This window comes from Antennarius striatus, chromosome 21 (genome assembly GCF_040054535.1).
Source record: "Antennarius striatus isolate MH-2024 chromosome 21, ASM4005453v1, whole genome shotgun sequence".
NCBI lineage: Eukaryota > Metazoa > Chordata > Actinopteri > Lophiiformes > Antennariidae > Antennarius > Antennarius striatus.
Window position 1 is genome coordinate 17,190,512 of NC_090796.1, and position 24,197 is coordinate 17,214,708.

At 54.0% G+C, this 24,197-nt stretch overlaps 2 protein-coding genes across 2 annotated transcripts; one reads left to right on the forward strand and one right to left on the reverse strand.

Moving 5' to 3' along the window:
• Nucleotides 1–1,377: 1,377 nt before the first annotated feature.
• On the reverse strand, nt 1,378–5,312 carry LOC137588492 (C1q-related factor-like). The gene is made up of 2 exons (XM_068305612.1): nt 4,118–5,312; nt 1,378–2,109 (listed from the first exon to the last, which is right to left on the reverse strand). The coding sequence occupies exons 1-2, from the start codon at nt 4,772–4,774 to the stop codon at nt 1,930–1,932; spliced, it is 837 nt and encodes a 278-aa protein (XP_068161713.1). The 5' UTR covers nt 4,775–5,312; the 3' UTR covers nt 1,378–1,929.
• A 1,931-nt stretch (nt 5,313–7,243) lies between these two features.
• Nucleotides 7,244–24,085, forward strand: LOC137588171 (vinculin). The gene is made up of 21 exons (XM_068305061.1): nt 7,244–8,199; nt 14,403–14,473; nt 15,866–16,016; nt 16,858–16,966; nt 17,068–17,190; nt 17,280–17,440; nt 18,882–18,972; nt 19,053–19,200; nt 19,792–19,945; nt 20,034–20,209; nt 20,290–20,480; nt 20,596–20,795; nt 20,919–21,047; nt 21,138–21,287; nt 21,380–21,488; nt 21,560–21,862; nt 21,930–22,054; nt 22,138–22,323; nt 22,394–22,597; nt 22,678–22,782; nt 22,865–24,085. The coding sequence occupies exons 1-21, from the start codon at nt 8,032–8,034 to the stop codon at nt 23,009–23,011; spliced, it is 3,201 nt and encodes a 1,066-aa protein (XP_068161162.1). The 5' UTR covers nt 7,244–8,031; the 3' UTR covers nt 23,012–24,085.
• The last annotated feature ends 112 nt before the right edge of the window (nt 24,086–24,197 follow it).

The window sequence follows — 24,197 nt, forward strand, 5'->3', positions numbered from 1 at the left end:
GAAGTCACCATTAACAACAGGCAGCCCCCACCGATGGTCTTGGCTCTGACCCCCCGTGGATGGCGGTGGACGGACCGGGGGGGCGGGTAAGCAGCGGTTCCTGTGACGAGGTAATAAGAGTGATTATCTGCACACGTGATGCTGGAATCAAGCGCTCCCTACACGACAGGAGAGAACCAACGCAGTCAGGCGGGGGCTTTAAGACACCGCCGGACTAGTTCCATCCGCCCCCCCGGCGGTGTTCGTCTTTGACATTGGGACACGAAGCCTCTAATTTGTTGATGTGCTCACACGCCCCCACAAGAAGGAAGCAGCGTTGATGCTCAACCCCACCCCCCACCCCCCCACTGACTCGGCTGACCTCTGCTGGAGGGGGGGGGGTGACCTCATGGCCTTAATTGTGTCTGCAGGAGCTCTCCATACTGGGGGTCTCCTGGAGGAGAAACGAAGCGTTTCGTGTAAATCAATACCTCAACTTTCATTCTTGACCGCTCAACTTTTAAACTCCACGGAGACGCTTCTGGACCCCCAGTGCCCCCCCCCTGTCCCCCCCCAGGGGCCCATCATGTCTAAAGGATCACAGCGAGCACTTAAGAAAGCAAACGCCACATATTTCTTTTTACAGTTTAGCGCTGTAGGCTATGTTGGCGTCTCTGGCGCTGGTGTCGCTGTCAGAGCTGAAGCTTCATCCTGATGCGTTCAAACACTCGTCATACCCCCCCCCCTCCCCATGCCCCCTCCCTCCATGACTCCCTCCGATTGGGAGACACAGTCATCCCATCACGCTAAATTTTTTAGCATCGAATTAAAAAAATCACCAAACGTAAAAGGAACAGATCAGGAGTTGTTTGAAGGTCCCTCGTCTGAATGTTGTATCAGTTAAAGGAGCAGTTCACCCAAAAGTCACTCGTGCTCTTCATCAGCAGCTCGAGGAGAGGAAGACCGACGCACAAGTAAGAAGTCGTCACCCCACCCTGATCTGAAAAGACGATATTCACACCTCGAAGCTAACGCTGTTAGCGCGTTAGCCTCCCTCTGTGTGGATGCTTCACCTGGAGGTCACATTGAACTCAGTGGAGGAAGAGAGTCTCGTGTGTTAGCTTAGCTTAGCGTTAGGGTCAGATCATGTGACCTTATGTGTTCAAGTCTTTTGGCTCCTTTAATATGACAAACCAAGGAGGAGGAGGAGGAGGAGGAAGAAGAAGAAGAACAAGAAGAACCCTAACACACACACACACACACACACACACACACACACACACACAGGGTCGGCTCCAGCAACCCCCGTGACCCACAGAAGTGTAAAAATGAATGAAAACTACAGCATCCGTCATCAGCAGAATCTTTTAATAGACACACAATGTGGTGTATGTTTGTTACGTCACCTGACATCAAGAATCAAATGTACACTTTATACACAACAGGAACACTGGGTTGCTATGACAACACAACGAAACATCACCTCACTCCGGCGTCCAGCGTTTCATCACTGAGCATCTCTTGGGAATCAGAACGTAGCATCAGAACGTAGCATCAGAACGTAGCATCAGAACGTAGCATCAGAACGTAGCATCAGAACGTAGCATCAGAACGTAGCATCAGAACGTAGCATCAGAACGCGGTAACGCACAGACAGGAGGAAACATCTAAACAACACGTCAACACACGGCGGTCGCATCAGCTGCTGGATTTCCAGACGTGAATTTGAAGTGACAAAAATGACGGCGCCGTCAGAAGCGTGGCTGCGCCGCGGCGCGACACATGCCAGTGACCGTCACGGTGAGGCCGAGCCGTCCGTCAGAATCCCCACGCGCCCTGAACACAACGCAACCGATGGATGAGGAGTCGCCGATACCCACCGATCAGATCAGTGGCTATGGGCGACGTTGAAGCAGTCTGGCCGTGACCTTTCACCCCTGCGTGCAGCCCTCAGTCGGCGTAGAGGATGAAGCCTGAGAAGGTGCTGTACTTGTTGCTGTTGCCCCCGTGAGCTTTGCCCCCGTCCAGCTTGATGAAGACCTCGTCACCCGCGTCCAGGTGGAGGATGACGCTGTTACTGGCGTAGTCATAGCTCTGGTCCTGGTCCTGGGCGATGGCACTGGCACGGACCTGGAGCGGGTTAGGGTTAGGGTTAGGGTTAGGGTCAGGGCCAGGGTTAGGGTCAGGGTTAGGGTCAGGGTCAGGGTCAGGGTAAGGGTTAGGGTCATGGTCATGGTCAGGGTCAGGGTTAGGGTTGGGATTTGGTTTGGTTTAGGGTCATGGTTAGGGTTAGGGTTGGGTTGGGTTGGGTTAGGTTTGGGTTTGGGTTGGTTTTGGGTTAAGGTTAAGGTTGGGTTTGGGTTTGGGTTAGGGTTGGGTTAGGGTTAAGGTTTGGGTTAGGGTTGGGTTAAGGTCAGGGTTAGGGTTAGGGTTAGGTCAGATAAATGATAATAAGGACCAAAGCAGAGGGTAACTATTAACACATGAAACTTTATTGGTTATTATCAGGAGAACAAACGTATCCTAATGATTACTGTCATGAGAAAACAGGTGAACAAGAGTTATGATGTCGTTGTTGATGTCATTCTTCAGCCTGATCGTTGCTCCGCCTTCCCCTGAGCTGCCTTGTGGTAAAACAACAGGAAGGAGAAATCATTATGGATCAATGAGTCGATCAAACAACTCAGTCTCCCAACCAACCGACCAACGAACCAACCAACATACCAACCAACCAACCAACCAACCAGCTGACTGACTAACTAACCAATCGACTAACTAACCAAACAACCGACCACGATCAGAGGTGAAAACAGAAGCTCTGGAGGAAACTAGTTGATGAAACTGACTTCTCCCTTTTTGTCACCATCCCCAGGGCGTCAGGTCATTACCGTTTGATTGGCTGATGGGGTGTAGAGAGGTGGAGCCCAGGTGAACGATTTAATGAGTTCTTTTTATTTGTGTCATTTAAAAAAAAATATTCAGATCAATATTTTCAAGTTCTGATCAACCTGGTTCTCCTCATCCTGCTCGTCTCAGAGTGAACAGACCCGTTCTGAGGAGAACATGAAGGTCCTGCTGACCTTCAGCCCAGCTGAAACTCACCTCTCCTCCTCTTCTTCATCACTGATGAGGAGGACCACTGCGATGAAGGAGCGTGGAGTGACTTTGACTCTCTGAACACCCTGCTCCTCCCCGTGACTCCAGCTTGAGTCAGTCCGCCTCAGAGGAGAGAAGGCGGAGTGAGGGCGGCGTGAGGGCGGAGCCTAACGCCCTCTGGACCCATACCCTACACCTTTGGGCGGAGCTCTTAAAATGCCATTGCCATAAGTGTGAATGTGTTCCCTGTTATCCACAAAACAGTCGTAAAGGAATTGGGGGCTTGTGACCATCAACCCCTCACCCCTGAAACTCCTCTGCACACCCCTGCTTGTAACCCTCATTTCCAGACTGTTTCAGCTCCGCTCGGCCTTGAAAACCTGATTTATGAAACTAGATTTGTCCACTTGTGCGTAGACGGATGACAGCCGGGTGGATTTCAGGAGAAGCGAGGTGATGACCTCGTCTTATCTGACAACGACTGCAGGGATGAACCTTCAGATCTAAACCCTTCCATAAAAAGCGGCTGGCGTTCTAACGCGGCGTTACGGCCGTCCTCTCTGGGGGCAGTTTGTTCCGTCCTCTCTGAGATGTTCTCAGGAGAACGTTTGAGGCTTTTGTAGACGTTTACAGAATCAACCCGTGAACCTGACAGATCTCCTGACGGCCGCTCTGATAACGCTCACCGGTTGTATTCCACCAGCTTTGAACTCGCCGCCGCCTGCGGCCGAGTCGGGATGTGTGCAGGGCTGAGATAGCGCCGCGCTCCCGCGCTCGCTTCAACGTCGACATCGCTGCACGCCTTAATGTGCATAGATGCACAATCTGGCAGCGTGCCGCTGCACATTGTCATTACACAAGACTACCACACCGGGCCAAGACAGACCTGAAATCAGCTGACATGAACGCATGACCAGTGGATTCACACCGGAACACTGTTCCCCGAGTGGAATCTGAGAGATTCAGGCACTGTGGGGAGAGAATAATTGTGTGTATTCCTTTGCTGAACCTGTCAGGAGTGTGTAGATAGAGTCTTACCCACCAGACCGTTCTTGATCAGGTCTGCCCACATACTGGTGCCGTCGCCGCCCCTCATCAGCACATTATAGATGAAAAAGTAGGTCCCCGGGATCTTACAGGTGAACTTGCCCGTCGCTCCTTCGTAGTTGCCCCCGATGTTGGTCACCACATCGTCGAATCGGAGGATGTCGTAGCCCTCCTGGGGGTTTCGGAGTCCTGCATAAAACGCCACGCGTGGCGTGGTGTTGTAGGTGGTGGTGCTAACTGCCCCTTTACCCCCTAGACCGTGAATGCCTGTCCGCACAATGTCCACGGTATCCCCTGGTGGTCCTTTGGGTCCGGGCGGACCTGGCTCCCCCGGTGGTCCTGGTGGTCCAGGCTTTCCGGGACGTCCCGGTTTGCCTTGGGGGCCGTTGGCGCTGTAAGTGGGCAGCGGCGGGCCGATGCTGTGGTCGCCCAGATCGCCGTCGCCGTCGTCGTCCACATGCAGGGCGGTGATAGAGGCGTCCGTCCCGATGTGGACCCCCGCCGTCCCCGTGGGGCCCGCGCTGGGGAAGGGGTCGCACACCATCCGGCAGGTGCCCAGCATCTCGTAGTGGTTGGCGCCGTCGTCCACGCCGCCGGCGCCCACGGAGCTCACCAGCACGGGGATGAGCACCACCAGCACCAGCACCAGCATCACCCCCACGGCCGCGGCCACCAGGGTCTTCCTCCCGATGCTCAGCCGGGGAAGGGGCTGCGCAGCCACCGTGGAACTCTCCGGGGTGGAAATGGTGACTGCGGGGGGAGTTCGCCTACCCTACACAACGCAGATGAGAGGAGATGTGGAGGAGGAGACGGGAGCGCCAGGAGAGCTGGACGGACTGATGGAACAGGAGTCAGAAGAGGAGCAAAGGAGACGGAGTGATCAAGAGGAGAGAGAGGAAGAAGAGGAGGAGGAGGGAGAGAATAAGACAGCTGGGGGAGAGAGAGAGAGGCGAGGGGAGGAGAGGGAGGACTCGCCATCCATCTGAGTCAGGGCTGAGGAGGGCACTTTCCTCCTGGCACAGGATGACATGAAGAAGGGGTGTGATGAGGAAGACGCGCCGCAACGAGGTCATCATGAAGAAAGATGAAGATCTGAGGCGGATTTGGAGAAAAATTCTCTTCCTGCGTCGGTTTTATTCTGAATATTACGTTTAGAGTAGAAGAGGAATCCGTCTGGAGCGTGGAACGGTCAGCAGCCAGATCTCATCAGGAGGAGCGAGAGCCAACGGAACTCAGTGCGACGGGAAATGAGAGCTGGGGGGTTTCTGGAGGGGGGGGGGGTCAGCGGTCCGAGGAGGTAAACGGGTTCCAGGAGGAGGAGGAACCGGAATCTAATAACAGAGAAAGTTTCAGCAAACTGAATAAAGTGGAGGACGAGGGTCACGTGACCACAGGCTTCCAATCACAGATAATCAATGATGTTCATCAAACCGGAGGGAAAATGTCCCCTTGACATGAGGTCAATAAACAATAACAACAACAAACAACAATATCAAAGGAAAATATTAGTGTAGCTGTTGTTTGTTTACCTGTTTGTTTATTTGTTTTTTAGCTGAATTGTGAATTTCCAATTTTGGGATAAATAAAGTCAATCAATCAGTCAATCGATCAATCAGTCAATCAATCAATCAGGATAATTATTATTCTGTAATTTTTCAAAAACTATAGAACTGATTTCAACAGCACTTTGTGTAGAGGTGATGTGTGTGTGTGTGTGTGTGTGTGTGTGTGTGTGTGTGTGTGTGTGTGTGTGTGTGTGTGTGTGTGTGTGTGTGTGTGTGTGTGTGTGTGTGTGTGTGTGTGTGTGACTCCACTCAGCAGGGACGCCCCGGCAAACAAACCGAACCCACACAGAAGCAGAGACGCGTCCGAACAGCTGGAGTCAGGATGCTGCTGACTGCAGAGAGTCTGATGCTGACAATAGGACTGAGTCAGAACCCTGGAGCTGAGCTCCTGCTGAGACTCAGGAGATGACGACAAACCAGAGAGGAAAGAAAACGTCTCTGGTGTGTCTGGAGCTAAAAGCACACAACAATGTGTGTCCAAGCTGTGATGAACACCACGGATTTAAAATCAACTGTAACAGAGAGGCTCGGGCGCCCCCGTGTGGCCTGTTAACGCATTACTTCATATACTTCATCACATGCTGGACAGAGAGATGATTACTTCATTTATCCTGAAGGAATCTAAAGATGCAGTAAGTCATGAACACTTGAACGTCCTTCAGGATCTTTGCAGGAGCATCTTTCTCCTTTTTTCTGCTCTAGTGAGCAGCTCGTATTCTATTTTTCCTCTGAAACATCCTGATCCGCATCTTCCTGAACCTCTTCTGGTATCTCCCTCTCGATAATGCTCTCACAATCACCTGAATACTCCTACCTGACATGTTTGCAGAGTTCTAATTCGTTGCATTCATGTAAAAGAATAACTAAAGACACCCCCCCCCACTGGGAAGACTGAAAGCGGAACAAAGTGGAAATAAGAACGTGTTTCAAAATGAGTTCACCTACACATAAAATTGTACTCGTTTAGAATTAAAGAAAACAAACAAACTACCTATTATATTTCTGTACTGTATTTTCCACCAGATGCACCGACTCCTTTCGTCCACAAGGGGGCGCCCGGCGCTCATGCTTGCAGTAAGTTTTGAAAACTGTCGAGAAGTTGAGTGAAGAAGGTTGTTTGTTCGTCTGTGTCGGGACTGGGGTCGTTCTTCCTGCAGCTTGGTGGGGGGGGGGGGGGGGGTGTAGGGTGTAGACCACCCGCCTTGAACGGCTCTGACCTCATTCCATCACGGACACAGGAATGGCTTTGACGTCTATATCCAGGGTGGACTGTCGGATAGTGTTTATTTATCTTTCTGGAAAAGAAGCAATAAATATATAGTTTGAAGTCTTAATTTAAAAAAGAATTAAATTAAAAGTCTGAATCATAATATTTGATTTTTAAATGGAATTTATTATAATAGCCCTTTTTAAATGAAAGCAAAGCATGTTCTCGCCCCCCCCCCCCCCCCGTCTGTTTACGCAAGGGTTCAAACAGCAACTTCCTTGATTCTGTCTTTTTGGCCCCTTCCTTTTTAGGAAGCGGGCCACTGCCTTCAGCCCCTCTTGGGATTCTGTGTGCATTCTTTGCCTGGATTGTTTGGCAGATGCATGCAAATGCTCAAATATTGTTATTTCAGGTTGCAGAGAAGGAGACTTTAGGTCCAGTCTATTTCTGATTGGTGGCATTCCGTTTTCCCACTGAAACGTATTTTCTAATCCCATTGGATCGTCATGAGAGTAAACACTCACACAGACAGGAACAGGTTATTATGTGTAGAGGAAGTGATAAAAAAAGCTCTGGAAGAACATGTAATTTTCTTTTATGGCTATATTTTGTGGATCAGCTTGAAGTTTGTTGGGATAATCATGTTCTCTCCTGGGATCAGAGGGTTCTGCGTTCTTATCCCTGTAGGTCACCACTGTAACTTGGGTTCTAGAGGTGCTAAAGCCTGCTGGGTCAGTCATTTGACATGGGCCGGATTCCACTCCGCACCAACAGTAGACACATATTTCCCTTTTTAGGGCATGAGGATTTATTACGTAATTTAGGGAGCAGGAACTCCAGTTTGTGTTGAATCAGGAGGAGCAGGCCGAGAGGAAGCGACGCTCCCATCGTCCAATCAGAGGCTGGGAAATCCACTATCCTGTCCTCTGATTGGTCAGAAGGCGGGACATGCTGGTGACGTCAGAGGCGGCTCTGGCTTCGCCGTGCGGGAGGGAGTTTTCTCTCCGTTGATGGTTCCGCTGCTGGAGCGAAGGGTCGGACTGTCCCGGAGATCCCAGGTTCCAACGCGGTGGAAGTTCGCCTCAGGACGTTTCTAGCTCTTTTCTTGGGGGGGGTTGTTGTAGTAAAGTTGCCACCATGCCGGTTTTCCACACCAAGACGATCGAGAGTATCCTGGAGCCGGTGGCTCAGCAGATCTCCCACCTGGTCATCATGCACGAAGAGGGCGAGGTGGACGGGAAGGCGATCCCGGATCTGTCCACGCCGGTGGCGGCCGTGCAGGCGGCCGTCAGCAACCTGGTCCGGGTGAGTGAGGCTCCGCTAGCCGGGAACCAGCGCCGGAACTCGGTCACCCGTCCCTCCCTGTCCCGCTGCTAACTTTAACCCCCCCTCCCCCCGTGGGGGGCAGCTAGCGAACTACCCGGGGTAGAACCGGGGTAAAGTGTTAGCAAAGTTTACCCAAGTTGTCCCCCTGGGGGGTAAAAGGGTAGTGACGCCCTGTTACCCCTGTGGAAATCTGCCCCCTACCCCCCCGCGCGAGCCTTCTACCTGACATCCGGCTGCTGGGTGGCGCGTGCCAGGTGTGTCATGTAGCCGTTAGCCGCGTTAGCATGACGTCACACTGATTTAACACTTTGTCCCCAGAGGAAAGAGAAATAAAGTTTTAGTTTTGAATCTGATCACCATTCAATATGAAGTGGTGATTGTCAGCGATCGATCCGGACCCCCCCCCCCCTCTGAACGAGTTATTGATCGCTAGTCTGACGTCATGAGCGTGAGGTTCCCTCCTGTCATGACGTCACCGAGTCTTGAGTGATGACTTGTGGTGAACAGATGATAACCTGACTTATTGATAACTTTTATGAACTTATTGATTGATTGTATTTGAACATCTCCACGTTAAACTGCTGGATGTGACTCTGAAGTGGGGACAACCAGACCAAGCTGGGCTAAAAATATAACCCCCCCCTGGATATGCCCCCCCAGCTGGAGATGGAGCAGCTTCTGCTCATTCTGCCTGGGCTCTCTGGTTTCACTGCTCATGACACGTTTCTTACAGCTGACATTCACCTCTGGACCGGATGCAGGTCGGGGGGCGGGGGGGGGTTCAGGGATGAAAAGCATCTCCACTGCAGGCCCTCAGAGGCGGGTCGTCGCTACGGCGACAACAAATGTGGAAATGACGACACCACTTCCTCTAAATTTTAACCACAAGCGTAGAACTCTGAACGTTTCTTAGAGGACAGCGGGAGCGCTCTGATACGGCGGTTGGGGAGGAGAGGAAGCGATGGGGGCTAAATTAAGGCGGCCTGGGTTCCTGTGTGGTGGCGGCCGGGGGCCGCAGCGTAAAGCCCTCGCAGTTGTCTGGCGATAAATTTGGACGATCGCGCCGGCATCTCCTGTCAGGAGAGGAATTCTGGGTAGGGAGGGATTGCCTCTGAGTTTATTTAGTGGGTTTTATGGTCGGAGGCTCTGAAGACTCCATCCTACTTATTGTTCTGCCTCACCCGGCCTCTATAGATCGACCCCCCCATTGTGTGCATTATTGTCTGCACCCACAAGCCCTCCTTCCTTTGAGGGACTTCTAAAGGGAGAAGTTTATTTCTGCAGGACTAGCAGGAGTGGAACCTCCCGGTTGGCCCCGTGTGAACGTCAACACGTGGTTATGATTCTTTATCCCACTGGGAATCTAATTAAGTCAGAAACATGAAGTAAAAGAGCGTTTCTGTGAGGAGCACGTCCAGCTGCGTGCACAGAACTGATGTGTGTGTAATGCCAATTTACATGCAGATGGTTGTGCATGCACTTCATCATGCATGCTCGTCATCATACGTGTTTATCATCATGCATGCGGAGTTAAACCCATGATTTCTGAAGCTGGGCGTCACTCGGGACAGATGCTGCTGGATGGTGGTATTCTGATGGCTACGCTAGGCTAACGTTGGCAAAAATGCTAATTATTTAGTCAAATATACACAACTTTCTTTCCCCAATAGAAAGAATTCTGCTTATTTTGTGAATGAATTGTGAGTTTGTTCTTTTTTCTCAGATGAATCCACCGGTTTAGGTTAACGTCTCAGTAATCCGCCGTTAGGAGAACCTCTACTGTCATCCAGGTGATGGGTTCAGACGTTCCTCGTGAGCTTTAGGTTTATCTGCTCTTCTGATGACTAACATTTTGGAGCTGGGAGTGTTTTAGCTGTTGTAGAACCGATGAGCTCAGCGTTAAATCTGGAAACATGACATCATCACTAGTAAATTTAAACTAATCGCAGCCCTTTCTAGTCCCTGACCCCCGTCCTGTGCAGACTCATCTGGACGTCCTGAACTGTGATCAGATGTTTCCAGCATGAAACAGGAATAAATGAACAAACCAACAAGCCCTGTAATTATTTCCAGTTGCTGTAGCAACATGACAACACGGGTAGAGTTATGATTTCACTGGCGTTAGGATCAGACGTCCCGTGAGTCACCCACCACAGACTTATCTTCCACCTCTTTGTTGCTGATGACAGCGATTGTTCTCAGGAAAGAGAGCCGCCGCCTTCTCACTCGTCACCAGAGGAAGTTTGGACCCGTTTTAAAGTCTTTTAAATAAAAAACCGGCGAGGGACGGATCGTCCTCAGCAAGGAGAGAGATTGAACCTCTAATGGTGCGTCAGGAGACACCCCCGGGGCGGGGCAGTGCTGGAGGAAACCCATTTATCTCATCGTTTGTGCTGCACAGGAAAACACATGTTGCACAGACGACCCCCCCCCCCCCATCCTGGATTCTGTCCAGAACCCCTGAGCCAGGAGCTGAAACCAGATAATAAGGTGGAGGCTGGATGATGAATGACGGCGCCCCCCACCTGACAAAGAAAAGGATGATGTCACGTCAGTTCTGTTCACCCCACCCAGAACCACAAGGCCAGAGCGAAACCCCCCCGGGTCAGGAGAAACAGAACAAAAGGAAGACATCTTCCAGATGAAGGGGAGTCTAATGTGTTTAATGTGTGATGATGGGGGGGGGGGTACGGCTGGAGACGAGCCTGAAGGATGCTCTGGGTCTGTCTGACCCGCGTTCACTGAGACCGACACGTGGATTCTGGGACAATTAATCCAGAAAGGTTTAATCTGATTATTCCAGACGCACGGAGATGAAAGAGTGCAGCTGAAACTAAATATGCCCCCCCCCCCATGTGCTTTCTGATGGAGAGGAGGATCCAGAGATGAACGTGAGGAATGTGAAGAATTCCCAGCGAGCAGGAATGCATCCCGACTGGGGGGGGGGCACACCCTTTGGAAATACTGAGTAATGTTTAATTATCAGCACCCGCCCCAGAGGGAGTCATCACCGGGTCGTCCTCACCCTCTGGGGTAGCTGCTTTACCCATAATGCATCTCAATGTGTGGTCGTGTGTGACACTTCTTTTCATTCCAGGCCCGTTCTACTTCATTGTTTTTACGGCTTCTCTCCACAGGCGGAATGAAGGAAAGAACGCCGGTGACGTCTGAGTGTGTGTGTGTGTGTGTGTGTGTGTGTGTGTGTGTGTGTGTTTGCCTCATAAAGCCTCCAGAGAGACGCCCCAACGCGGCTGCTCACCCCATCTCCACGGCTTCTTCTGCGTCCTCCCCCTGCGTCGTGACGGGGGTTACAACACACAGCTGTGTTTCATGCATCGGGTAACAAACGGTCGTCCCGTGTCGCTGAGCTGCAACGCTCTGACCTCTGACCTTGTGGAGAAGTGGATTTAAATGACGACTCGGGTCCGAGGTCTGGGTCAGAGTTCAGGGATACCGTCGGTGGCGTTTCCGCGGTGGGTAACGGAGTATTTACGAGTCAGCGCTGTGTGAAAACGGACCGCATTGTGCAGTCGTCTGTTACCCCGCCCTCAAGGACTTATTACCCCAGGAGACAGTTTGATGAATCACAGCATTGCTTTGTCCCCCCCCCCCCCCCACCACCACATGGCTGGGTAGCTCCCCAGGAATGTGTCCAGAGAGTCGCTCACTGTATCCTCCAACGCTTTGGGACGATGAACGGATTTACAGCAACTCACAGGACAGTCTTTCATTTATTTTTTTGTTTTTTGATGCAGTCACTTCCTGTCTGCCCCCCCACCCCCCACCCCCCCTGGTAACACTGTACGCCACTCTCCCGTAAGACGAGCCCAGCGGCTGTGATATATCCCCTCTGGGCGCCGGGCGCGCTTGATTTGTGACTTTCATCACCTGGGTCGCCCCGTCTACAGCCACTTCCTGCACCCAATTGATCATCACATCAGACCCCCCCCGCCCTGAAAGAGGCAGGACAACCCAGTTGACCTTCAGCGCGACCCCTGTGTCGGCCTTCTGAGTCATTATTAGTCACCAGTCATTCGATAGCCATGAACGCAGCCCATCCTGCTCCGAGACTATTGATCAGGAGACGCTAACGGAGCGCTGAGGCATCGCTTTGTGAGCCGTCTAATCAGAGTCTCTACCAGGAGTCACAGTCTGCTGCAGCACAGAGTCTCTACCAGGAGTCACAGTCTCTGCTGCAGCACAGAGTCTCTACCAGGAGTCACAGTCTGCTGCAGTACAGAGTCTCTACCAGGAGTCACAGTCTCTGCTGCAGCACAGAGTCTCTACCAGGAGTCACAGTCTCTGCTGCAGCACAGAGTCTCTACCAGGAGTCACAGTCTCTGCTGCAGCACAGAGTCTCTACCAGGAGTCACAGTCTCTGCTGCAGCACAGAGTCTCTACCAGGAGTCACAGTCTCTGCTGCAGCAGAGAGTCTCTACCAGGAGTCACAGTCTCTGCTGCAGCACAGAGTCTCTACCAGGAGTCACAGTCTCTGCTGCACTTTAACAAACTGCTGGACAGCGTTTTGGGCCATCGTGGATCTCCGTGGTAACCGTGGCGAACCCGGCGCCGTGCTGGAGGGTCCCTCCGTGTGGAGACTCTCAGAAACGCCTTTCTCCCCCCGGCTGAGCGATGGGCCGCCGCCAACAAAGAACAGTCTGTTGTGGCAGAGCAGCCACTTCATCAGGCTGCTTCACACACACACACAGCGCTCTGGGGGGGGGGGGTGTAAAGACGGAGCGTCAGTGTTTCCACTCCAGGCGCTAATGCTAAAGGAGACTCATCCAGCAGCGGCGTGGCGAGCGATGCGTCCCGACTGGAGGACGGGTTGTCAACAGAAAGAGGAAGTCGCCGTCGACCCGTCTTCACGCCATCAGGAAGAAACAAGACGTTTTACCCTTTTGCCCCCGTCTTCAACGATCAGTTGCTCAACAAATAATGCGCAAAGAAATGAGGAAGTTCATCGTGTCACTGCTCATTTGTCGACCGATGTTGCTGAAACTGGATTGACAGGTCAGACAGCCAATCAGGAGTGTTTGACCCCGGCAGCAGAGTGTTGAAGAACACACACACCCGTCATTCTGGACTCTGTTCGCTTTAAACGCACCAAAGGTGCTGCAGGTGAAACACAGTGAGTGAACACTTGGCCTAACTCACAGGGGGGGGGCAGACTCGGCCCCCGGCTTGACAACAACAGTTATAAACTCCAGGCCCGCTTCTATTTCTGGTGTAAATTGTTTGGGTCGCTGCTGGAGTGCAGACAGGTTTCTAAACTCCAGACAACGGGAAGAGGCTCAGCTGGGGGGGGGGGGTGTGACCTCATGAATGCCGGGAGTCAGACGCCGCACGCTGCTCTGTGACTCACTGCTGGCTAAACGCCCCCACTCCAATGTAACGTCGCCTGCGGGGGTCACACAGCTCTCAGGTCCTGTCAGAGCCTGTTGGTCCATAAACCTTCACAGGAAACAGTCAGGGACGACGTCTCACACACACACACACACACACACACACACACACACACACACACACACACACACACACACACACACACACACAGGCTTTTGTTCGGAGGCTCTCATTGGCCGACTGTCAGTGGTATATCAGTGCCCCCCCCCCCATGGACAGCCTCTGCTAAGCTCCCGTTTTGGTCTGGCATGACCTTTGGCACTGATTTATAAGCGTGTTTCAGCCCCGCCCTGAGAGGCTCCGCCCCCTGCAGCCAGACGTGATGACATCACACCGGCGTCCTGGATCCAGACCCTAACCCTCAGTCTGAACTCGTAATAAAGATTTAAAGCCCCCCCCCATTGGCCGGGGGTACGAGTCAGCTCCACACGGGTGAGTGGTGTGTCCCCCCAGAGCTGGAGTCATGGTGGGGGGGGGTGAGTCATCCTGGCATTTTTTGGGAGAGGAGGCGTTCAGCTGTTATACACGATATAACTGTGCCCCCCCCCCAAGCCCCCCAGCAGCTGCTGAAGAACCAGACCTTCACTCTGGAAGGTCGGACTCACGCACAACGTGAAAGATGTAGAGCAGGTCGTCCCGGCTCAGGCTGGGGGGGTCGTTGACACCTGACAGGAATGAATGTTTTTGAATGTGTGTCTTTGTTTTCCTACCTGACCTGATTGTTCGGTGACGTTTTCCCCCCTGAGGTCTCACGCTGCTCTCTGTGGGTCTTCCAGGTGGGGAGGGACACGGTCCAGACCACAGAGGACATGATGATGAAGAGGGACATGCCCCCAGCATTCATCAAGTAAGAGCAGGAACGCCTCGCATCAGGACGACCAATGTAATCAGATTACATCCTTCTGTGGGACCCATAGTCTCTCTGTGGCTCTCTCTCTCTGCCCCCCCCCCCCCTATCTGTTGCAGTAATGGATGGTTGGCCCCACCAAAGGTCAGGCATGGCATGTTAAGTGCCTCTGAATCTCGCCCTGGTGTAATATAAATACTTCTTTGCACTCACAGCCTAAAAGTGAGGGGCTACGAGGTCATACGTGTCCCGGTACATACATGCACCCCCCCCACACACACTGGCTGCTGCTGCTTGATGTTAAAGCATACAAACATCTACAGATGCCTGCGACTCCACATCTGCTCCATCATTAACCTGAACCAGAGTCTCAGTCTGACCCCCCCCCACACACACACACGTCCCACCCCCCTCACAAGGTCAGGGATGACACGCATTGGCATCCACAGGTCAACACATTTGGCGCCTCGGAGTCACATCGTCACCCTGTCACCATCCATCAGCACATGTGCAGGAATGCCCCTCCCCCTCTAAAGATAGTGTCTGTGGGGTGGGGGGGGCGCTGAAGGACGCTGCTGCTTATGGCGGCCTTCATACACACACATCAGACAGCTCCACCAAATTGGGCTAAAAAATGCAGGAGGAGGCGATAAAGATCCCTTGTTACTATGGCAACATGGATGGGGGGCCGGGGAGCAGAACATGTGTCGCGTGTCGTTATGACAGCATGTATGACGCTGAATAAAAGCACTGACCCAGCAGTTTCTGCTGCTCTGAGGTTCAGCCACGCCCACGCAGCAGCTGCCAATCAGGCGGTCCATTCAGGGCGGAGCTAGACCGGAGCCCCGCCTCCAGCCTCTTGTAGGAACCAGTTAGCTTCTGCGTCACAACAGACCTCATCAGCCCCTCATCCCGGGCATCACGACCTTTGACCTCTTCACACAGAGATCCAATGGCGCCCCCGTCATCACACCTGCACCCGTATTTATATACACCCAGCCAGCCAATGGCAGCGCAGCCCCGCCCCCAGCGTGTGAAACAGGCATGATGTGCAGCGGTGTCCGGTTTTACGCTTCAGAAACGACAAGCTAGCAGAAATAGCATGGCAGCGTGGAAGCTGATCTCAGCCTCTGCTTGGAGAGTAATGACCCCCCCCATGTGAGCGTCAGAAAATGAAAGTAGAGCTGTTAATAAAGATTTATCTTCAAGACCCAAACTTGAAATCAACTGAAGAAGCAGACAGGAAGTGAGCAGCGGCTGCTGGCGATGCTAGCTGTGTCTGTAGCTTTCTGCTGTCGTAGCTGGCTGTAGCATCCGTGTAGCATCCGTGTAGCATCCGTCCTGCGTGACCGGGTGGGGGGTCGTCCTCTAACTGTCTCCTGCTGTCCACAGGGTGGAGAACGCGTGCACCAAGCTGGTGCAGGCAGCCTCCATGCTGAAAGCCGACCCCTACTCCGTTCCTGCTCGGGATTACCTCATCGACGGCTCGCGGGGCATCCTGTCCGGGACCTCCGACCTCCTGCTGACCTTCGACGAGGCCGAGGTATTCGCCCCCCCTTCACCCCCCCCCCTCATCCTGAGTTTGAAAAGCTGTTGACCAGCAAGATGTCGGTGGAATGAAGTCAGGATGCAGATTTAGTTCATTCAGTCAGTTAGCTATCGAGCTAACGCACTAACCAATTGAAACGTCAGTCAGGAGTAGTGGAGGAAGCTAATAGCATGTAGCTAATTAGCAGGATGGTGAGCTGGTTAGCTCGCAGGGATGCGTAACAGTTTGTGTTTGCTAGAGGTCAACGTGGTGAAAATGAGTCGCCTGGGGGCGCTGAACGCGTACGGTAAATACTTCCTGTGTCCATCTAAAAAATAAAGGTGTGACACCTAGTGGTGACAGTGGGTATGGCGTTCTCGTGTCGACGCCGTCACTCCGTAGCTGTGAACTGCTGTCGCTGCTGGAGGTTCAGCTAAAAGTTCCAGTTTCAGCATCCATTGATTTTTATGGCCCATAATCCATCAGTTCCCCCTCTCCTCGTCGGTAAGGTAACGCTGATGAAGACGACAGGGAGGATGATGAATGAACAGCGACTCGGGGACTTTCCATATTTATGATGCAAACTCTGAGACGAGCCTCATCCGTCAGGACGAGTAGAATAAATATCAGAGCGGATCAGCGCCGCCATCAGCGGCTCATCCGTCAGCGGCGGCGGCGGCGGCGGCGCTGCAGCCGCGGCTTCGCTCCGGTGAGTCGTGTGAAGCAGGACAAAGGCAGGAATGTCAGTACGCAGCGCTATCAGGGCGTAGTTAGAGAGATGTGAAGAGGAAGAGGAAGAGGAGGGTTGGGAATGCAGCGTTGTTGTTTTTTAATCTACTTCCTGTGGTGCTTTCAGGTCCGTAAAATCATCCGTGTGTGTAAAGGCATCCTGGAGTACCTGTCGGTGGCGGAGGTGGTGGAGACCATGGAGGACCTGGTCACCTACATGAGAAACCTGGGACCGGGTCAGTGCCGTTACCATAGAAACGACGCCACGCTGCGGTCAGGATCCGTTTCTGACCTCAAGTTCAAAACAAAACGTGCACGCCTCCTGTTTGTGGTGCAGGGATGACGAAGATGGCGAAGATGATCGACGAGCGGCAGCAGGAACTGACGCACCAGGAGCACCGCGTGATGCTGGTCAACTCCATGAACACCGTCAAGGAGCTGCTGCCCATCCTCATCTCAGGTGACGCCTCCCCCGCCCCGCCCACGACGCTTCCGTTTCATCTGCAAAGGATTGAATCTGACCTCTTTGCCCCGATTTCCGTCTGTCAGGCATCAAGATCTTCGTGACGACCAAGTCGTCCGGCAGCCACGGCGTGGAGGAGGCCCTGAAGAACCGCGACTTCACCTTTGAGAAGATGAGCGCCGAGATCAACGAGATCATCCGCGTGCTGCAGCTGACGTCCTGGGACGAGGACGCGTGGGCCAATAAGGTGCGAGCAGCCCATCGTGCGGCGTCACTACGTGATGTCCTCCTCTTCTCCTTTCCCATCAGCCCTTTCTGCTGCTTCTCCTCCTGGTGACTCTTTTGTCCGGTTGTTGTTCAGCGTTTGTATTCACGCCACTCTTCCTCTCTCTTCACCACCCCTTCCTCCTTTCACCCCCCCTGTAGAAGGTAAGCTCCTCCTGGTCGTGCGGCAGCATGCGTGACAGACGTGTGTGTGTGTGTGTGTGTGTGTGTGTGTGGTCTGCTTTGTGTTACTGCTGTGTGCTGCTCAGGCGTGAGGTTGACGTGTGGATTGATCCGTGATGGAACGGTGTCGACTGAGCCGGACGGAGGCTTCATAACGCGACATAGTCATCTGAAGCTCGCTATGTGCACGTCCTCCACCTGGCTTGATTGATCGATTGACCCGACTGCTGCGGTATTGATGAATCGGATAACTCCCAGCATTCACCTCTCTGGTGTCAGTGGCATCAAACAGGAGGAGGAGCGCACGTAGAACCCTGACCTGTTCTGTTGAATGATGGATAATCTTTACTTTTAATCCATGAATGTGTTGATTTGTTGTTCCCATGGCGTCCTGCCCTTCACTCACGCCACCGACACGTCTGTTATGATGCGTTCACGCCTTCTGGAAATAATCAGATAAATTACTTCCAGAGTGAATTTTTCTTCAGCAGCTTCCCAACTCCGTCGTCGTGGACGCAGAAATGTTTTCCATCGCTCACAGATTGAAGATAATCTCTTTACATACGTGTCGTTGGGGTCACGTCTCAGGGAAATGTTGGTATTAGAATATTAAAGTGGTTTTTTTAAAATCAATATCAGTTTGTTGTCGGGATTTAACTCTTTAGCGTCCTTTAAACGGTTTGTAATGCAGTGACGGATGCAGTCATGTGACGCATGATGTCACAGCGGCGGTATGCGGCTCTGAAGCCCGTCTTTGTCTCGTTTCTGGGCAATAATCCCACGTCAGACTGAGATGAATGAGCTGTCAAACGGACACGCCCACATTCAAACGGACACGCCCACATTCAAACAGACACGCCCACATTCAAACGGACACGCCCACAGTAAACTCTGGAAACATCACACCTCCGCCGCTTCCCGCTCCACCCCCCCTTCGCTCAGGGCTCGTCGACGGAGGGATGGGTGTGAGAACACACTCCGTCAGGCTGAAGGTGGAGTCGACCAATCGGCTGCTTTCGCATCTCATTAGCCGTCAGACGGTTGTATTTCCGTCCGTCTGGTGGGGATACAACAGGAAGTCATTTGGTTTGGACGCGTGACGGACACGCATGCGCTGCCTGGTTTCTGCCTGACTGATGCGATGCTGCGACCTGATTTGTTGTTTGCCTCGTAGTGATAACCAATCACAACAGAAACACGTCAGAGAACACGCCGTGTAACATCTTCTGTCACCCCCCCAGGACACGGAGGCCATGAAACGAGCTCTGGGCCTCATCAACTCTAAGATGGCTCAGGCTAAGAACTGGCTGAGGGACCCCAACGCCCCCCCAGGTAGAGGCACGCCACGCCGTCCACCTGAGGTGACGCCGCGGTGGCGTCCTCCTACTGACGTGTTGTTGTGGTGCCTTCAGGGGACGTGGGAGAGCAGGCCGTCCGCCAGATCCTGGATGAAGCTGGGAAGGTGGGGGAGCTGTGTGCCGGGAAGGAGCGCCGGGAAATCCTGGGAACGGCCAAGGCTCTGGGGGGGTTGACCGACCAGGTGTCTGAGATGAGGGCCAGGTAAGGTCCACATATTTTAGGACAAAGTCTTCGTTTTTGTAGTTTTTCCTCAAAGGAACGGCGGCGCGAGGCGGCGAGCGCGTTAGAGGGGATTACAGCGTAAGAGAGGAAGTAATGTTCCTCTGATAGGAATCTGACCCCCCCCCCCGGGGGGGGGTCTGAGTCCGGCTGCATTAGAAGCAGCTGTCTGCTTTCAATCCCTAATCTTCCTGCTTGAGTTCTGAAAGCTGAGACGCCTCTGAGCCTCAGCTGGAGTCAGGAAGTAGTCCGCTCCAACACGCGTCAAACTCGAGGCCCGGGGGCCAAATGTGGCCCTCCACATCGTTTTGTGTGGCCCACGAGAGCATAAAAGGTCAGAGTGTCTAAAAATAAATAAGTCAAAAGTGTGATTTAACCAAAACTACATTTCCCATAATGCATTAGTTCAGCCCATTTTAACTGACTAAACGTTGTGTACATTTAGTTACATTACATTGAGTTACATTTAGTTACATTTAGTTACATTTATTAGTTACCTCTGGCCCTTTGAGGACAGCTGTGATGCTGATGTGGCCCTCGGTGAAAATGAGTTTGACCCCCCCCCCCCTCCAGAGGTCAGGGGGCGTCCCCAGCTGCCATGCAGAAGGCCCAGCAGGTCTCCCAGGGGCTGGACGTTCTGACCGGGAAGGTGGCGAGCGCCGCCCAGAAGCTGGAACACATGACCAACGCCAAGCAGGCCATCGCCAAGAAGATCGACGCCGCGCAGGTGAGTCACGACCCCCCCTCCCCCACCGTCCAGCCTGGATCCACACCCCCAGGTCGCTGACGGGAGCTCTGCTTCCCGCCCCCTGCAGAACTGGCTGTCGGACCCCCACGCCGGCCCGGAGGGGGAGGAGATCGTCAAGGCCGTCCTCCTGGAGGCCAAGAAGATCGCCGACATGTGTGAGGACCCCAAGGAGAGGGACGACATCCTGCGCTCCATCGGGGAGATCGCCGCCATGACGGCCAAGCTGTCGGAGCTGCGGAGGCTGTGAGCGCCGCTTCACGTCTGAGCCGCGGCGTGATGACCCCCCCTCCCACTTCACGCTGCATGTTTCTGCTTCCTGTCAGGGGGAAAGGCGACACTCCCGAGGCCCGGTCCTACGCCAAGCAGATCGCCACCGCCCTGCAGAACCTGCAGTCCAAGACCAACAGGGCGGTGGCCAACAGCCGGCCGGCGAAGGCCGCCGTGCACCTGGAGGGGAAGATGGAGCAGGCACAGCGCTGGATCGACAACCCCACCCTCGACGACAGCGGCGTGGGTGAGGCTGGCGCTCCTCTTCCTCTCACGCCTCTCCATCTCCTTTCCACCGCCGGCGCCGACGGGCCCTGAACGCAACACCGACCCCGTTGTCTTTCCTGTTTGTCCACCCCCAGGCCAGGCCGCCATCCGGGGGCTGGTGGCCGAGGGCCGCCGGCTGGCCAACGCCCTGCCGGGTCACCTCCGGCAGGAGATGCTGGACCGGTGTGAGAAGGTGGAGCAGCTCATGGCCCAGCTGGCAGACATGGCCGCCCGCGGCGAGGGAGACTCCCACCAGGCACGGAAGGTGGCCCAGCAGCTCCAGGAGGCCCTGAAGGTAGGAGTCCTGGTGCTGTAGGGGGGGCAATACCGCCCTCTGGTGGTGGAAGGAGGGAACAACACGCAGGTCCATTAGTAAACATGACATAATAGATGTAGCGTGTGTTGGTCCTCCTCTCAGGACCTGAAGGGGTCGATGCAGGAGACCATGACCCAGGAGGTGTCTGACATCTTCAGCGACACCACCACCCCCATCAAGCTGCTGGCGGTGGCTGCCACCGCCCCCCTGGACGCCCCCAACAGAGACGAGGTCAGCATCCGACCCGATTTGTCATCGTTCTTTTTTTGGCGACCCCCCTCCCCCAGCGGATAACTGTTCGATCCGACCGATGGTCTGCAGGTCTTTGAAGATCGCGCCGCCAACTTCGAGAGCCACGCCAACAAGCTGGGGGCCACGGCGGAGAAGGCGGCCGCTGTGGGCACCGCCAACAAGAGCACGGTGGAGGGGATCCAGGCCGCCGTCAAGTCGACGAGAGACTTAACGCCGCAGGTACGTGTGTTTGTCTCCGTGTCCCCCGCCGCACACGGAGCTGGCGTGTTCCTGGCGTGTGGAGGCGATGAAGACGTGTGACGTCTGTCCAGGTGGTGTCTGCTGCTCGCATCCTGCTGAGGAACCCCGGCAACACGGTCGCCTACACTCACTTTGAGACCATGAAGAACCAGTGGATCGACAACGTGGAGAAGATGACAGGTGAGGCGTACCCACGATGCACCTGTGCCTCGCGCCTGAGTCCCCCGCGCTAACACTTGGTGGGCGTTTAGGTCTGGTGGACGAGGCCATCGACACCAAGTCCCTGCTGGACGCGTCGGAGGAGGCCATCAAGAAGGACCTGGATAAATGCCGCGTCGCCATGGCGAACCACCAGCCGCAGATGCTGGTCGCCGGCGCCACCAGCATCGCCCGCCGCGCCAACCGCATCCTCCTGGTGGCCAAACGGGAGGTGGAGAACTCGGAGGACCCCAAGTTCAGGGAGGTGGTGAAGGCGGCGTCGGACGAGCTGAGCCAGACCGTCTCCCCCATGGTGATGAACGCCAAGGCGGTGGCAGGAAATATCCAGGACGCAAGTCAGTGTCTCCGTCCCGCCGCCGCACCGCCGCCGTTCTGTCGTCTGATTGGTCCATGTGCCCCCAGGTCTCCAGAAGGGCTTCCTGGACTCGGGCTATAAGATCCTGGGCGCCGTTGCGAAGGTGAGGGAGGCGTTCCAGCCCCAGGAGCCGGACTTCCCGCCCCCTCCTCCCGAACTGGATCAGCTCAACGTAAGACGAACAGGACCGGGGAAGCGTCCGGGGTTCGCCGTCGCCCCCGGGTGACGCTGATCGCTTTTAACTTCCCCCCACAGCTGAACGAAGAGGCGGCGCCGCCCAAACCTCCCCTTCCTGAGGGGGAGGTTCCACCCCCAAGGCCCCCACCCCCAGAGGAGAAGGACGAGGAGTTCCCGGAGCAGAAGGCGGGCGACGTGGTCAACGAGCCGATGATGGTGGCGGCCAGGCAGCTCCACGACGAGGCCCGCAAGTGGTCCAGCAAGGTAGGCCGCCCCAGTACCCCCCCACCCTGAAACGCCTTCAGATCGCTCACGCTCTTCCTGGTCATCGCAGGGAAACGACATCATCGGCGCCGCCAAACGGATGGCGCTGCTCATGGCGGAGATGTCGCGTCTGGTGCGCGGCGGCAGCGGGAACAAGCGCGCCCTCATCCAGTGCGCCAAAGACATCGCCAAGGCGTCCGACGAGGTCACGCGGCTCGCCAAGGAGGTGGCCAAGCAGTGCACCGACAAGAGGATCCGCACCAACCTGCTCCAGGTGGGGGGGGGGGGGTCGCCTTTTCCAGTGTGGTGGGGGTTGAATGTGTGGACGTCACGTGACCTCTGACCCCGTTCCAGGTGTGCGAGCGGATCCCCACCATCAGCACGCAGCTGAAGATCCTGTCCACCGTCAAGGCCACCATGTTGGGACGCACCAACATCAGCGAGGAGGAGTCGGAGCAGGTAAGGGGGGGTCGGGACGTCCTGTTTGTTTGTTTGTTTGTTGTTTTCCTCACCCCCCCCCCACACACTCCCGTCCCCACAGGCCACAGAGATGCTCGTCCACAACGCCCAGAACCTGATGCAGTCCGTCAAGGAGACGGTCCGGGAGGCCGAGGCGGCGTCCATCAAGATCCGCACCGACGCAGGCTTCACCCTCCACTGGGTCCGGAAGACCCCCTGGTACCAGTAGGGGGGGGGGGGGGCGGTCCACACACACCCCCAGCCGTCCAGGAGGACGTCTTGGACAGATTGACTTCATCAGAGCTCTTCTATCGGTGCCCTTCACACTAACGTGGGTTCAGTTTGTGTCCTGTCTGTAACTGTTGCTGTTCTGCTAGAATGTAAACAATGGGACTGTAAGGTTATTATGGGATAGATGCTTTCTTTTTCTTAGGTGTATAAAAAAAAAAAAAAGTTTTAAAGCTTATTTTGATGCCAGGAATATTTGGTTTGGATTTCAGGTGGGTTTTGGTTTTCTTCCAGACACAAACGTTAAAAAAAAAAAGGTCTTTGTCCTAGAACACGAGCACAAGAACCTGGAGGCCTTCGCTCAGCACACGCAAACTAGACACACCTGTTCACCCGCTTCTGTGTGATCACACCTGTATTCACACGCTGTAGCAAAACCGGAGCCTTTTCATTCGTACGACTTTTGCCAAAGATTTCTGAGAGCGTCTCTGCGATACACGCTTACCCAGAATCCCTCAAAATCTAATAATTTGATGGTTAAAACTGTTCTTGCGTCGAGGCGACGTGGATGAAACGGGCTTGAGCCTCGTTCTTTATAAACACGTCTCTTCGTCTGTAGCACAATCGTTTTTTTTCCCCACGTTACATGAATTGCACACTTCTCCTCGGTCGCCAAGGGAACGACGGATGAAGCACGGGGGGGTGGGTCATCTGGTGAAACCCTCTCGTCTTCATCCGCCAAACGGATCCGGCCGCCGTTCGTGGCGGCTGTCGTCCGTATTCTAATCGTCTTTAACCGTCTCACGCCAGCCGATGTGCCTTTGTGACAGAATCCTGATTCACGCCTGATGCGGTTGATGTTTTTGTTCGTTTGACGTGAAGCTGTGTCCATTTGAAATCTTGTTGTACATGATTCTTCTGGAGATACATCCTCCTCACATTGTGTTACTATGCTCTGTGCAAACCAGGAGAAGGTTTGTCCAAATCCAAATTATGCAATTTAGTCGGGTTTAAACAGGCCTGAACATTTTTCTGAGGCGCTGTTCACAATTTTGTAATAAAGCATTTTATAGCACTTCTGTTTTTGTCTTTTCTTCCGAGAACTTTCACTTCCTGTTGTTGGTGTTCCATGAAAAATGTGATGCAATGCTGGAGTTTAGGAAGTTATTTTAACACTTGATTGTTTA

What these genes read in the sequence shown, in the direction of transcription:
- LOC137588492 (XM_068305612.1), bottom strand. Translation starts at nt 4,774, where the DNA reads ATGCTGGTGCTGGTGCTGGTGGTGCTCATCCCCGTGCTGGTGAGCTCC. An exon ending in ACCTGATCAAGAACGGTCTG is followed by an intron (nt 2,110 to 4,117) that starts GTGGGTAAGACT and finishes AACCCGCTCCAG; the next exon opens with GTCCGTGCCAGTGCCATCGC.
- LOC137588171 (XM_068305061.1), top strand. Translation starts at nt 8,032, where the DNA reads ATGCCGGTTTTCCACACCAAGACGATCGAGAGTATCCTGGAGCCGGTG. An exon ending in ATGCCCCCAGCATTCATCAA is followed by an intron (nt 14,474 to 15,865) that starts GTAAGAGCAGGA and finishes TGCTGTCCACAG; the next exon opens with GGTGGAGAACGCGTGCACCA. An exon ending in CCGAACTGGATCAGCTCAAC is followed by an intron (nt 22,055 to 22,137) that starts GTAAGACGAACA and finishes TTCCCCCCACAG; the next exon opens with CTGAACGAAGAGGCGGCGCC.